A 13,021-nucleotide genomic window follows, 5' to 3' on the forward strand; every position below is an offset into this window, starting at 1 on the left:
GCAAGTACTGATCAATCACTGATTAACCAGTTTGATGGCAAATGGCAGTGCGTGACACAAATATTACATTTCTTATGAAACTAGTAGTTCTCTGCCAAAGGCAGCAATTCAACATTTGGCCTTACTTGAACAAGTGACAAAACTTCTGGGAATAGAAGGCTCTAAACATCCCAGGGCCAAGTCTTTCAGCATGGATATGTAACCATTTAAGGCAAGGGCTAACTAGAGGAAAGTCTTTTACTTTACAGTTAAAGATAACAGCTGAATGTCAGAGGTGAGCCAAGCTCCAGGTAGAAGAAAACTCTTGATAAGTCAGAAGGCACCATAGTCTCCTGCTAAATCATTCCTCTTTATTTGGGGCTACTTGGTATGGAAGCTGTTAGAGGACACATTCGAGAATAAATCGACAGCAGTTTTGTGACTGGCTTAGCTAGCTATAACCATCTTTGGCCATGACTCTGATAAAATATTGGTAACTCCTTCCAACTACAAACAACAATCAGTAATCTTAGAGAGAAAGGAATTTTCCCTTAATCTTAAAGTTAGACATGGAAACTAGGCTGCGTAGATAAGTAGAAGGGTAATAGGCAGAAAACTCCTTGTTTACATTAGGGGAATTCCTCCCTGAAGGGAGAGCTGGGGGCCTAGGGAAGAGTCAGTGCAGCTTGCCTGGCACCATCGCCCTCCAGGCCCTGGGTTCCTTCATAGCCCATCAATATTAAAACAACATACTATAGATGACAACTTCTAGATAAACGCCTTCTGGTTTTGAGACACAGGGCAAGCTAGAAATTAGGCAGTTTTAGGGACAGTGCAGGAGGGGACCTCTGAAGAATTTAGGGAGGCTTCAGAGATAAGGACAACCAAGGGAATGTAACCCATTCCACTGGGAAAAACAAACATCCCAGGACCAAGGACAACATTGTTAATGCTGGTCCTGGTTTCCTTCAGGTGGTAAAGGGAGGCGGAGATTGGAGAAATGGAGAGTGGTTTAATTTATGGACACATTAGAAGGGCAGCTGTTTAACTTCAATGCAGGGATGCCCATCCAGAGGACTGGGCCATAAATTTAAAGATGCAACAAATGGGGAAAGAGAAAGCTGTTAGATAAGAAATGTGAAGATCCCCACTCAGTAGCAGATGAAGTGAGACAGCCGAGAACTGACCAATCACAGAGAGGCGGGTGAAGCTTTAGAATAATGAGGGAAAAAAGGTCTATATTCCCTGAGACACGACTCCACTTGGGCTTCCTTGCCCCTCCCAGGCCTGGTTCCCTGGCCTGGGAGTCCCACTTTATTTCAGCTCTTTTTCTCCTCAATAAACTTTTTCTTTCTATAAACGAACCTGCCTCTTCTCGCTTGCGTGCCTGAGCATCTGAGAAGTTCCTGCTGAGGCTTCGTGAGACACCAACCCTGGGGGGTCTAGTGGCTGGGACTCAGCGCTGCCCTGCAGCCTGAGATCTGTTCCTGGCTGGGAGACTAGACCTGACATTTCCGGTATCAGTTTCTGCTTTAATCAATGAGTTATATGTTAGTCTCAACTTTACAGGTTAGAAAAAAATCCCTTTGTCTCCCTTCCACCAGGTAACTTCCCGCCCTTTGTTTCCCCAGCCTTAGTTAATCCTTCACTCAGTAAACGTGGCAATGTGAGTGCAGCTGCAGAAGTCTTTTGCTAGTAATAAAATGACTGGTCCTTTCACATAAATGACTATTCTGAGAAACTTTTGTTGAGCTAATGAGCCTCCTTTAAATCAAAAAACAACAAATGTCACAGCTGTGAGACTTAGCCACTATTCCTCCATCTTGTGTATCACCGCCATCTCAGTATTTCAAGTTTTGCTTACTCAAGACTAATGGGCCTGCATTCCAAAGAGGGTTTATGACCCCCACCCCACTCTGGTCTTATCTCAGATGGCCAGCCACAGTGGAGCCGAGTAATGGGTCTAACTGGCCATAAAGAAGAACTGAGAAACGCAGGCCACTAATGGGGTCAAACTAGCCATAAAATAACTGTGTACCCACCGTTGTTAACAAATGCACCTGTGTAATCAATGAATGAGGTACCTATGTAAATAATGAATGATTGCCAACATGATTTAATTTTTAGAAATCTACCTGTATCCCTATATAAGATCCCTCTTCCCTTTGTTCAGGGCTCCCGACCTCCACTGTTATATCGGTGCGTGTCATGGGCCTGGACTCGATCCCATAATAAACTCCTTTATGCTCTTGCAGCGGCTGTCTGTGTGTCCTTGGGGGCTGCGCTGGTCGACGCTGGGCACAACATTTTGGGGGCTCGTCCGGGATCGACGAGGGCAGACCCCAACTACCTAGCAACCGAAAGGAGTCTCAAAGCGCGCAGGCGGGTGTCAACACTCGCCCAGGTGAGGTGTTAGTCTGCAGACCTGTAGTACTGAGCACCTGTATGTGTATTGTTTGTGGAGCTGTAATTGTTTGCAAACCTGTGATTTTGGTCACCAGAGGGCTTAAGCGGACACGCTGGCAGGCCCCTGGCGTGGACCGCGGGACACGTCCCCGGGCCACCTGGTAGAAAACCCTCAGCCTATGCGGGGGAGCAGATTCCCCTTTGCGGGGCCTTCTGAAAAATTGATTTGTGGTCTGTTTTTTGGGTCAGTTGTTACTGTGATTCTAGTATTTGTCATCATGGGCCAATCACCATCTACCCCATTATCTTTGGTTTTGCAGTATTTTAAAGATGTCAGGTCCAGGGGGTCGGACCTCGGTACAGAAATAAAAAAGTCATCTTTAACCACTTTTTGTTCCTCAGAGTGGCCACAAGCGGAGTTGGTTGGCCCCTAGAGGGAACTTTCGATTTACAGGTTGTCCGTCGTGTGAAGGAAGCTGTCATCCGTAAAGGAAGACTCGGATATCCTGACCAACTCCCGTATATCTTAGTCTGGCAAGATCGAGTCCAGAACCCCCCTACTTGGTTAAAGCCATTTTTGTCATTACAGGCACAACCCGGACCGCCGGCTAAACTGCTTGGGTCCCACCCCAACACTTGTGGGCACCTGCGGTTTTTCAGGACTCTCCTCCGGAGGAACTTCTTTTTCCAGGGCCCTATTATAACCCTCCTATCAACCCTCCCCCTCCCGAAAAACCTCCACTGTCCTCAGAACAACCTCCCCTGGAGGGAGGCGGGCGGGGCTCACGGGCAGGCACCAGCTCAGAGAGGGCGAATTCCCGGGACTCCACACCCCTGCCCCTGCCAGGGTCCCCGAATGAGCAGGGCAACCAGCCTATGCACGACTGGCCGTTCACGACCAGTGATCTCTACAACTGGAGAGTGCAAAATGCACGTTTCTCCAAAAACCCTAGAGACCTTGTTCATCTGCTAGAGACTGTTCCGTTTACTCATCAGCCCAACTGGGATGACTGCCAGCAGCTCTCGCAGGTTCTCCTCACCACTGAGGAGCGAGATCTATACTGAAGGCCGCCAGGAAGTTCGTCCCTGGAGAGGACAGACGCCCACCACCAACGCGGCCCGCGTAGACTTAGTGTTTCCCTTGACCCGACCAGACTGGGATTTTCACCAGGCTGAAGGTAAGGAGAGACTCCGGGGGCACCGCCAGATGCTAATGGCAGGGTTGCGCAGCAGCCCGCAAACCCACCCATTTGGCCAGGGTAGGGCATGTGCGACAGGGAAGGGAAGAGACCCCCACGACTTTTCTAAAACGCCTCATGGAAGCTTCTAGGCAATAAACTCCTATGGATCCGGAGGCAGAGGAAAACAAGGCCGCGGTGGTAATGGCCCTTGTTAACCAAGCAGCTCCTGACATCAAACAGAAATTACAGAGAATAGACAGGCTACGAGAAAAATCTAGTTGAGATCTTATTGAGGTGGCGGAAAAGGTGTACCATCGCGGCGAAACTGCTGAAGAGAGAGGACTGCACCCGCCGGGAAGAACAGAAGGGAAGGGCGGCTGAACACGCACGCCATGCTCGGGATATGGCCAGAATCCTGCTCGTTGTCACTCGGAAGAACGACTCTGGTAAGCTGCCCTCCTTCTGCCGCCCCAGCGCCATATGCAGGACTCTGCAGCGTGATCAGTGTGCAGACCGCACTCAGAAAGGACACTGGGCCAAGAATGCCCAAAGCAGCAGGGGAGGACCTCAAATAATACTGCTGCTTCTGACACTCCTGTCCTGGTGATCGGGGGCATGGGGGATGACAGCGACTAGGGACGTCAGGACTTGACCCTCCCGGAGCCCAGATTAACCTTAAAGTGGAGGGAAGACCCCTGAGTTTCCTTGTGGACACGGGAGCGCAGCATTCAGTTCTCACCGAACCTCTGGGCAAGCTGTCCGACAAACAGCATGGGTGCAAGGGGCTACGGATGCCAGCAGTCTCCTTGGACCACTAAAAGGTCCGTGGACGTGGGTAAAGGTCAGGTTTCGCACACCTTCGTGGTGATCCCTGAATGCCCGTACCCGTTCATTGGAAGGGACCTTTTAACCAAAGTAGGAGCACAAATCTCGTTTGGACAGGAAGGAGTTAAAATTAGAGGCTCGAAAGGTTCTCCCCTGCATGTCCTCACTATTTCTCTTCAAGATGAGTACAGCCTATTGCTGACGCCAGACCACCCACCCCTCTCCGAGTGGTGGATGAAGTCTTTCTCCAATGTTTGGGCAGAAACCGCAGGGGTTGGCCTGGCGTCCCATAGACCACCCATTATAGTCCAACTAAAGGCAGAGGCTGAACCCATTCGGGTAAAGCAATACCCTACGTACACGCACCGATGTAACGGTGGAGGTCGGGAGCCCGGACTCGAGCCTGGAATAAACTCCTTTATGCTCTTGCAGCGGCTGTCTGTGTGTCCTTGGGGGCTGCGCTAGTCGACGCTGGGCACAACAGCAGCATCTGCGAAAGGGTCAATCAACCCTTGCTGCTCTGGGAAAGATGTGACTGTTCCCTTCCCTCATGCCTGTGCTCACGCGCTCTCCCGGGTTGCCTGAAATGCATAAATGAAGGGCTGTGGAGACCCTCAGCAGGACGAGGCCCACACCCTGACCGAGTGTCTGTGTCTCCTCATCCCCCTCCCTTATCATTCTCTACAGTTGCGCCACCGCCACCCCATCCTTCAGGAACCCCTGACACCCAGACGGCTGCGGCTGGCTCGCGACAAAAGATTTCATCTTTCTATTATTATTTCCAATTTTTCCTTGTTGTGAAGTGAAGGGAAAGTATGCACCAGAAGACCTGCCTGCGTGCACGCTCTAGGCCAGCAGAGGGTGGAAAGGGAGGCTGGTCCAACCGGGAGTCAGCTCCTATCAGGCCAATTAGCAATTTGCCTGAGCTCCCTGAAGATGGTGACCCTTCAACACCGCTAAGAAAGAGGGAAGCAAAGATGCTCTTGTAAATAGTCAGATACAACTTAGGAAAGTCCTTGAGAGATCAGTGTGAGGTAGTCACTTAGTCATCAGAATAATAAATAATTTTAACCCCTTGCACTCCACTGTCCCCTCTCAGGGGACATCGGAATTCTAGCATATCACTCAGATGTCCCCTTTCAGGGGACATTGCAATTTACTAGTGATTATGGGGAATTGAGTTATTTCAACACAACTTTTTGAGACATGCATGTTTCCCTGAAGTTTTATCTTGAAATGGCACAAGAAATTAAATCAAAATATCGTAGAATTACTAAGATATACACATCTTCTATGGACAATAGATTAAACAATAAACTACACATTCCCGATGTGGGACAAAGAAAACGGGACTGCATTGTGTGTTCTAACAGGAAAACACCTGGTGGCAGGCGTCAAACCACTTATTACTGTCAAACATGCACTCATCAGCCTGCAATGCATATTGGGGAGTGTTACAAAACTTATCATACTGTACAAAATTATAAACAATAAAATACTGTTTTCTTTGCAAATATACATTCCTCGATGTCACCCAATTCATATAAGTCCAATATCATTATAACACGTTACTTGGTTCCAAAATTATACTAAATAATACGAGGGTCTGTAAATGCACGTTTCCGCCGCAAAGTAGCGTCAAGTAGCTAGCTGGTAGCCAAAGTCCAGAATGGTTCGGAGTGCAAAGGGTTAAAACTTGTTTCTCCCATCTAAAGTCTGTGCCCTCATCATCTTGTGTGGACCAGCCTTTCTCTCTTACACGCACACACACACACGAACACGCACCATACACGAACTACACGCTCCTATGCTCACATACACACAGCACCCTGTTATAGGGGAGCCCCGATATAAAACGGGTTGCCTGGCTGTGGGTCCTCACCCGCGCGCTTACAAGGGACATATGAATACTCCACTACAGGCACACACACACAGAAGGTTAATGAAAGGTTTACTTACAAGGGAAAAGGAAATAAGGAAAATGGACAACTCAGGGAGAAAATAGGGAAATAAAGTCTTTAATGCGTCCTACCCGATCCGCCCACCTGGAAACCCAAAGGCAGGATGCTGCGAGCTGGCCTAGAGCCAAAATGGGGGACCCCTCCAAAGCCCACGTGTCTGGCTGTATCCCAACCTGGCTGCTGAACCCCACCCTCAGGTCCCAGCCACCTTCCCTTTGGTGGTGATGGGATGTGAAGTTCCCAGTGTCTTTTGGCTTTGGCCTGGGGTGGGGGTGGAGTCCACAAAGCCTGTATCAAATTAGCTTTAGGACATCCTTTTCCCCCCCGATCAACCCCACGCACACGCTAAATACCACCACCGACCCCCTCCCATCTCTGCCTCAGAGTCCACAACCCACGAGGCGCGTGCTCCCGAAGGAGAGCCCCGAGGCGACCCAGCAGGAGAAGAGCCAGAATCACTTCTGTTGGTCAATCTTTATTGGCTACTCTCACCCTTCACCCCAGGGATGTAGACTGTCGGGGACAGCAGGAAGCCCCGGGGAGGCAGAGCCAGCCGGTGGGGAGTGTGGGGCTGGGCCTGAACACAGAGCGCACCCCAGGGCCGGGGAGTCCCTCCCATGACGGTGTCCTGGCCTTCACAACCCTGGGAACAGCTGCATTTGCAGTCCTCTTTTTTTTTTTTGCTTTAATAATAAAAGATAAAAGGAAACTTGTGTATAATGTGGATGCTATTCTTGCTATCCACATTATATACAAAATATAGACTCTGTTTACTTTATAACAGACATCTTTCCCCTTGATAAATAACTTCAAAATATCTAGTATACATTCCTTGACCTTGTCATATACGTCTGGTTTGCGACATACATCCATACATATATATAAGTACATACATATATATACTCACGTCTGTAAAACACAATAAATACATCCTCAACAATGACAACTGAACAAATGCAATTTTGATTTAAAAAAAATGAAGGACTTCTGTGAAAGCACCAGGAAGCAAACAGAAAGCCCTAACTGCTAGAAACTTCTTCCTCCCCTGGGCTAGACACAGGGCCGAATTCTACATATGTCTGGTTGCCAAGTTGTCCTGCTGATGCTTCAGGGACAGCAGAGACCCGTACAGGAAGGGAAACGCAATGGCAGCAGGCCACCGTGGGGGCAGAGCCCGGCCTGCCTGACAGCCTAGCTAAGTGCAGAGCCATCACCTATAGCACAGTCTTGCTATTACTCTGCTCGCTGTGTAAACAGAAAGGGTGCAGCAGATTCAAGAGTGTTCAGTAGTGCAACACTTTAGTAGCCTGACTGAGCCAGATGCTCCGGTGCCCTGTCCAGGACTCCAGCACAGAGAGACTGGGATGTGGGGAAGAGGAAGGTTCGGAGGCCAATGCTTTGCACTGCTCACTGACTGGGGTCACTCAGTACAGTCCTGGCTTCAGCTCAAGATCCAGTGAGACCACCGAGCCTATCGCCTGTTGCAGCTGCCCAGGAGGTCTTCACTGTTCTTGTAACAAGTGCTGGAAGCCACTCAGTAGGGCCACCCCTGAAATTGGGAGCACTCCCTGTCTGTCCACTTTCCTGCCCAGGGGGAGGCTGGCCCAATGGCTGCAGTCTGCAGCCACATTGTGGAGCAGCACACCTTTCTTTCTCTGCCCTCCACCCTGGCTCCAAAAGGGAACTGAAATGCAGGGTGAACTGTTGCTCTTTTTTGTTTAATGAGCTCCCACTTCCACAGCCTCTGCAGTAGAAAAACGGAGGCAGTGGGTGGAGCAGAGTCCTCAGGCAGTGGAGCCCTAGGTCTGGATCTAGGATTGGGGTGGGGGCAACCTAAGGAGAGCTGGCCTCAGGAAATCCAAAAAGTAAACATCTCAATTGGTGTCCCTGTTCTCACCTACTATAAGACAAATCAGAGAGATCTGTTCACCTTACAATCACAATGGGAAAGTTTAAACAGCTAGTTTTTTTGGTACAGCCCAGCCATAATTGAGTTTCCAAAAACATGCAGTCAGCTACAACAGCTCAGGGAATACAGTCCATAGCAGGTCTGAGTTCTAGCTGCAACTCATACAGCAACCAGCCAGGACCTCAGACAAGTCACTTCACCTCTGAGCCTCCCTCTTCCTATCAGAGAGCCCCCAAATCCTGGTATGAGCACAGTGTGACTTAGAAATCTGGGTGACAAGTGGTACCACTAAGAAATACTGTAACCTTGACCATCATATCACCTCCCTAGGATGTGAAATAAAGGAACTGAATATGCTGGACAGAATCCAGGACCAATGGATTCACTTTCTCCCCAGGATATCACTGGCCACGGCTGAAGCCACCCCTTCCCGGCCCAACCCACCAGAATAAAGACAATCACATCAGACACCTAATGTATGAGCCCAGACCACATTCAACAGCTTCTGCTATGAGGCAACATAGTTAAGAGCGGAGAATGGTATGAATTCAACACACAGCTAAAATCGAAGTCACAAATGAACTGTAAAAGCTCCACACCCTGAGAAAAGGCATTTGCCCATGGGATACACCCAGACACCGAGAACACATTTGACAGTCATTGGTAATAACTGGCCAAGGACAATATGAAAATCCTAGGTCTGGGGCTTGCTGCCTCACCTACAATCAAAGTCAACTTAGGAAGTCAATTTTTCAAGGAGTTGAGCGATATTTCTGTTTCGGAAGGGAAAGAAAAATCAACTTGTGCTTGCAGATCTCTCACTAACCTTCTGGAGGAATGTGAGTGTGGCTTCCTGCTCAACAGGAGGGTGTTGACAGAAGTGAGTAGAGCCCCATGCAGGTTGCAGTGAGCAGGGAGCAGAGCAGGCAGAAGGACCGAAGTGCTCTGCTGAGGGAAGCATGGGGCGGCAGGAGAGGTCTGTGCGCCATGTGTGACCCTTCTCCGGTGGCCGGGGTGCAGCTGGGGATCGAACCGGTGCTGCAGAGGATGCGGGGAGCTTCGCAACCTAGCGCTCAACGTCTATGCCACCTGGGAGGCCCAAGAGTCTGTTTTTTTGTAAAAAGATTTATTTAGGGCCTCCCCAGTGGCACAGCGGTTAAGCGCTGGGTTGCGAAGCTGCCGCGGCCTAGGCGGCACTGGTTCGATCCCCGCCTGCTCCCCGGCCACCGGAGGAGGGTCCCACATGGTGCGCAGACCTCTCCTGACGCCAGCTGCTCCCCTGAGCAATGTACTTCGGTCCTTCTGCCTGCTCTGCTCCCTGCTCTGGCTCTGTTGAATTCTCTCACCTGCCTGCGCTTCTGACTGTACCCAGTGCTTGTATAAACAAACAAACAAACAAATAAATAAAACATGACTGTGTAAAAACAAATTGCATAAAAATATAAAAATTTTAAAAAAATTAAAAATATAATTTATTTATTCATGCATATAGGAGCTGGGGTACAGGCCAGAGGTGCAGGGGAGGGGGGTGAGAGGATTCACCAGAGACAGAGCAGGGAACAGAACAGGCAGACTGACCGAAATAAACTGCCGAGGGACGCAGCAGGCCAGTCAGGTCTGCTGCGCCATGTGGGGTGCTCCCTGAGTGCCCAGTGGATGGAACCTGTGCTGCAGAGACTGCAGACAGCCCCATCGGTTGCATCTCAACCCCTTGAACCACCAGGGAGGCACCAGAAGGTGCTATTCTTCAGTGAAATAAGCCAAAAAGCAAAGACATATACCAGATGGCTTCACTCATCTGTGGAAAATAAATACCAAAAAAACATTTACAGCCAAAATACTTGAATCAACTTGAACAAGGTCATGTGAAGGTAAAGATGACCACCAGAGGGAACAGGGGAAAGGGTGGAGAAGTTAGGGAGGGAGGCAGATGGGGATGGGCCAGGGTGGTTAGGTAGAGGGGAAACAAGGGGTAGGGCAAGACCAGCTAGGAGGTTAGGAAAAAACTGGCAACTATTTGAGCAGAAGGCTTTAGTGCTCCACATGTCAATGACAGATCAAGGAGGGAAAATAAGTAAAACAAAGAGAAAAAAGTATAAGAAGCTTTAAAACAATTATAAAAAATGGAATTTCCCCAAGGTCACACACTGTGTTCTCAAACATGGCAGGAACTTTGGGGAAGGCAAAGGCTGGAGAGTGTCACTGGACTGGGGAACAACTTAGGGTGCTGGGAAGCGTCACTAGAAATGCACGCAGACCACACCAAGGAGAAATGCGCAGGAGCAGTGCAAACAACCGCCAGAAAAAAGGACTCTGAAGAGCTTGCTAGATGCCTGGGGTTTGCAGACCCCCCAAGAGAAGAGCAGGGGCAGGGATGTGAGGACGCCCCAGTGGACTCAACGTCACAGGTGCCAAGACTGACGCCTGCATGAAAGTCTCCGAGAGTGGCCTGGGACACAGGATAGGATTTCAGCAACTGCACAGAAGCCTTAAAAATTCAGTTGTCCTTATGGATGGCGCTGGAAGGGATCATGCTCAGCGAAATAAGCCAAAAAGAAAAAGAAAAATACCGGATGGTCTCACTCATAGCAGGAATCTAGAAAACTTAAATAAGGGACCAGGAAAATGAATAACTATAAGAAATTGAAAATGAAAATCAAAAAAAAACTATGAACCAGAGACACTTTTTGGGGGGTGGGGGGCGGGAGGGGAGGGATTGGGGTCAGAATTGGGGGTTGCAATTGTATGGGGAATACAAAAATAAAATTATTATTAAAAAAAAAATTCAATTGTCCTTTTTAAATGACTCGTGTCTCCTTCACCCCCATCTGCACACGCATCCTCAGGCCCCATCCTCCTCCTCCCTCACCCCACACCTGACCAGCGCAGAGCTGGGAAGTGTTTCTGTCCAGCGGGGTGAAGAGCCACAGGCCACACCTTCAGCATCATCAATGGGGACCCAGGTACAGACTCTGCGCTGCGGGAGCACTAGGGCAGAGCCCCATCTCCACGCACGCTGGACATGGGAAGGGCCTGGACCTACGCCACACCTTTCCCTGGTGAGGAATGTGTCCCTGCAGAAAACTATGTTTCTAATGTGCATGTCCGTGATGAACTCGCATAAAGTCAAGGCACCGCGAGCTGAAGCCAACACGCCACTCACCAGAGATTCGTCCATGGTCGCTGCTCTCACAGACGCGCCAGGGCTCGGGAGCGGCGCTGGGGGGCGCTGGGGTCCAGCACAGAGGACGGAGGCGGCTGCCCGGGTCCGGGAGTCTCCTGGCCAGAGCCCGCCACACGCTGCCTGGAGACACCAGAGAGTCACCGCGTGTGGCAGCGGGTGGCACTTCTAGCAGGGCAGGAACGGCCCCGAGTCCACGCGCGGCAGAGCCTGGGCGGACGGTTCACCACAACTTAGTAAAAGGTGACACTGCCCACTGCCTGCGCCACGGTCACGCAGGAGCAACCGTCTCAGAGCTGAGGAGTCGCTGCAGAGTGTGGACTCCACTTCCAGCGAGACGACGCCCGAACGCACTGTTCTGCCAGGACACCCGGCCGAGGCTCCGCGCCCTTCCCGCCCTCTGCTCCGTGGACACCCGACAGCGCCGCGTCCCCTGGGTGCGCACGTGGAGGCGGGAATGCAGCGGCCAGCAGGACGCCGCCTGGGGGGGGGAAAGCGCAGCGTGCCCGGAAATTCAGTCCACAAGCCCCTAACGCCCCAGGAACTCCCCCCCACCCCCGCCCTGCAAACCCAGTTTCCAGCCCACCTCCCCGCCCTAACAGGGCCCGCCTCCCCCTGGCAACGCGCATGGGACCTCTCCCGCCCCACCTCGGGTGCGCGAATCTCGCCCAGGTGCATTTCCGCGCCCCCCAGAAACGCAGCCTGGCTCTCCCCTCCTTCACCGTCCGACTTTTGGGGTGGCCCAGAGGAGTCAGCGCACATGCGCAAAGGCAGACCTGCGTTTCCCCAGAGCCCCGCTTCAGGGACCCCGTCGCGCAACCCGGGAAGACCCCGGCAGCGTCCGGGGACAGGGCCGGGAGGCCGCGCCGGGGACACCCCGGAAAGTTCGGAAAGTTCTCCCCAAAGGCCTCCGCCCCCGCCCCCGCCCGCTCTGGCGGGAATCGGCTCCAAAGCGACAGACTCCACCGGGCCGGGGCCCCGCTAGCCCTCGCCCCCCAACCCGCCCGGCGTCTCTGCTCACCCGAGCCCGGCCTCCCGGGACACAACACGCGCTCACCTCCGGGGGCCGCAGCGCTCCGGAGACGCGGGAACTTCCGGACGGGCGGGGGCGCGGCCGCGCCTGCGCAGATCGCGGAAGCCACGCCCAGAAACCTCCGCGGGAACCACGGGGCTCGAGACTACATTTCCCACAACCCCTGGATGCGCACCTGCAGGCGGGAGGCAGGAATTCAGCGGCCAGCAGGACGCCGCCTGGGCGGGGGACCCGCAGAGCGCCCGGAAATTCAGTCCACAAGCCCCTAACGCCCCAGGAACTCCCCCCACACCCACGCCCTGCAAACCCAGTTTCCCGATATGGGGCCGCCTCCCCTGGCAACCCGGCCTCTCCCGCCCCACCTCGGGTGCGCGAATCTCGCCCAGGTGCAGAGAATCTCGCCCAGGCCCCCCCCACCCCAGAGAAACGCCGCCGGGCTCCCCTCCCTCACTGCCCGACTTTCGGGGGGGGCGGGTCCAGAGGAGTCAGCGCGCATGCGCACCGGCGGACCCGCGCTACCCAAGCCACCGCCTCGGGGACCCCCCG

General features: G+C 52.1%; 1 protein-coding gene across 29 annotated transcripts in view; it reads right to left on the minus strand.

The window, feature by feature from the left end:
* Positions 1–11,832, minus strand: part of LOC119251631 (zinc finger protein 420-like) — a 257,400-nt gene extending 245,568 nt beyond the window's left edge. For 23 of the 29 annotated variants that reach the window (XR_008552956.1, XR_008552955.1, XR_008552953.1 and 20 more), the window contains exon 1: positions 11,425–11,832. Coding sequence is in view for 22 of the 29 variants with exons in the window: in XM_054698257.1 (XP_054554232.1) it covers positions 11,425–11,439 (15 nt within the window). In the remaining 7 variants the exon portion in view is untranslated. The remainder of the gene's footprint in view (positions 1–11,424) is intronic. The other 6 variants (XM_054698271.1, XM_054698270.1, XM_054698268.1 and 3 more) reach the window with 5 other exon arrangements.
* Positions 11,833–13,021: the final 1,189 nt, after the last annotated feature.

The sequence above is a fragment of the Talpa occidentalis genome, unplaced genomic scaffold (genome assembly GCF_014898055.3).
Source record: "Talpa occidentalis isolate TD23 unplaced genomic scaffold, MPIMG_talOcc4v2.1 talOcc4.2, whole genome shotgun sequence".
Taxonomy (NCBI): domain Eukaryota; kingdom Metazoa; phylum Chordata; class Mammalia; order Eulipotyphla; family Talpidae; genus Talpa; species Talpa occidentalis.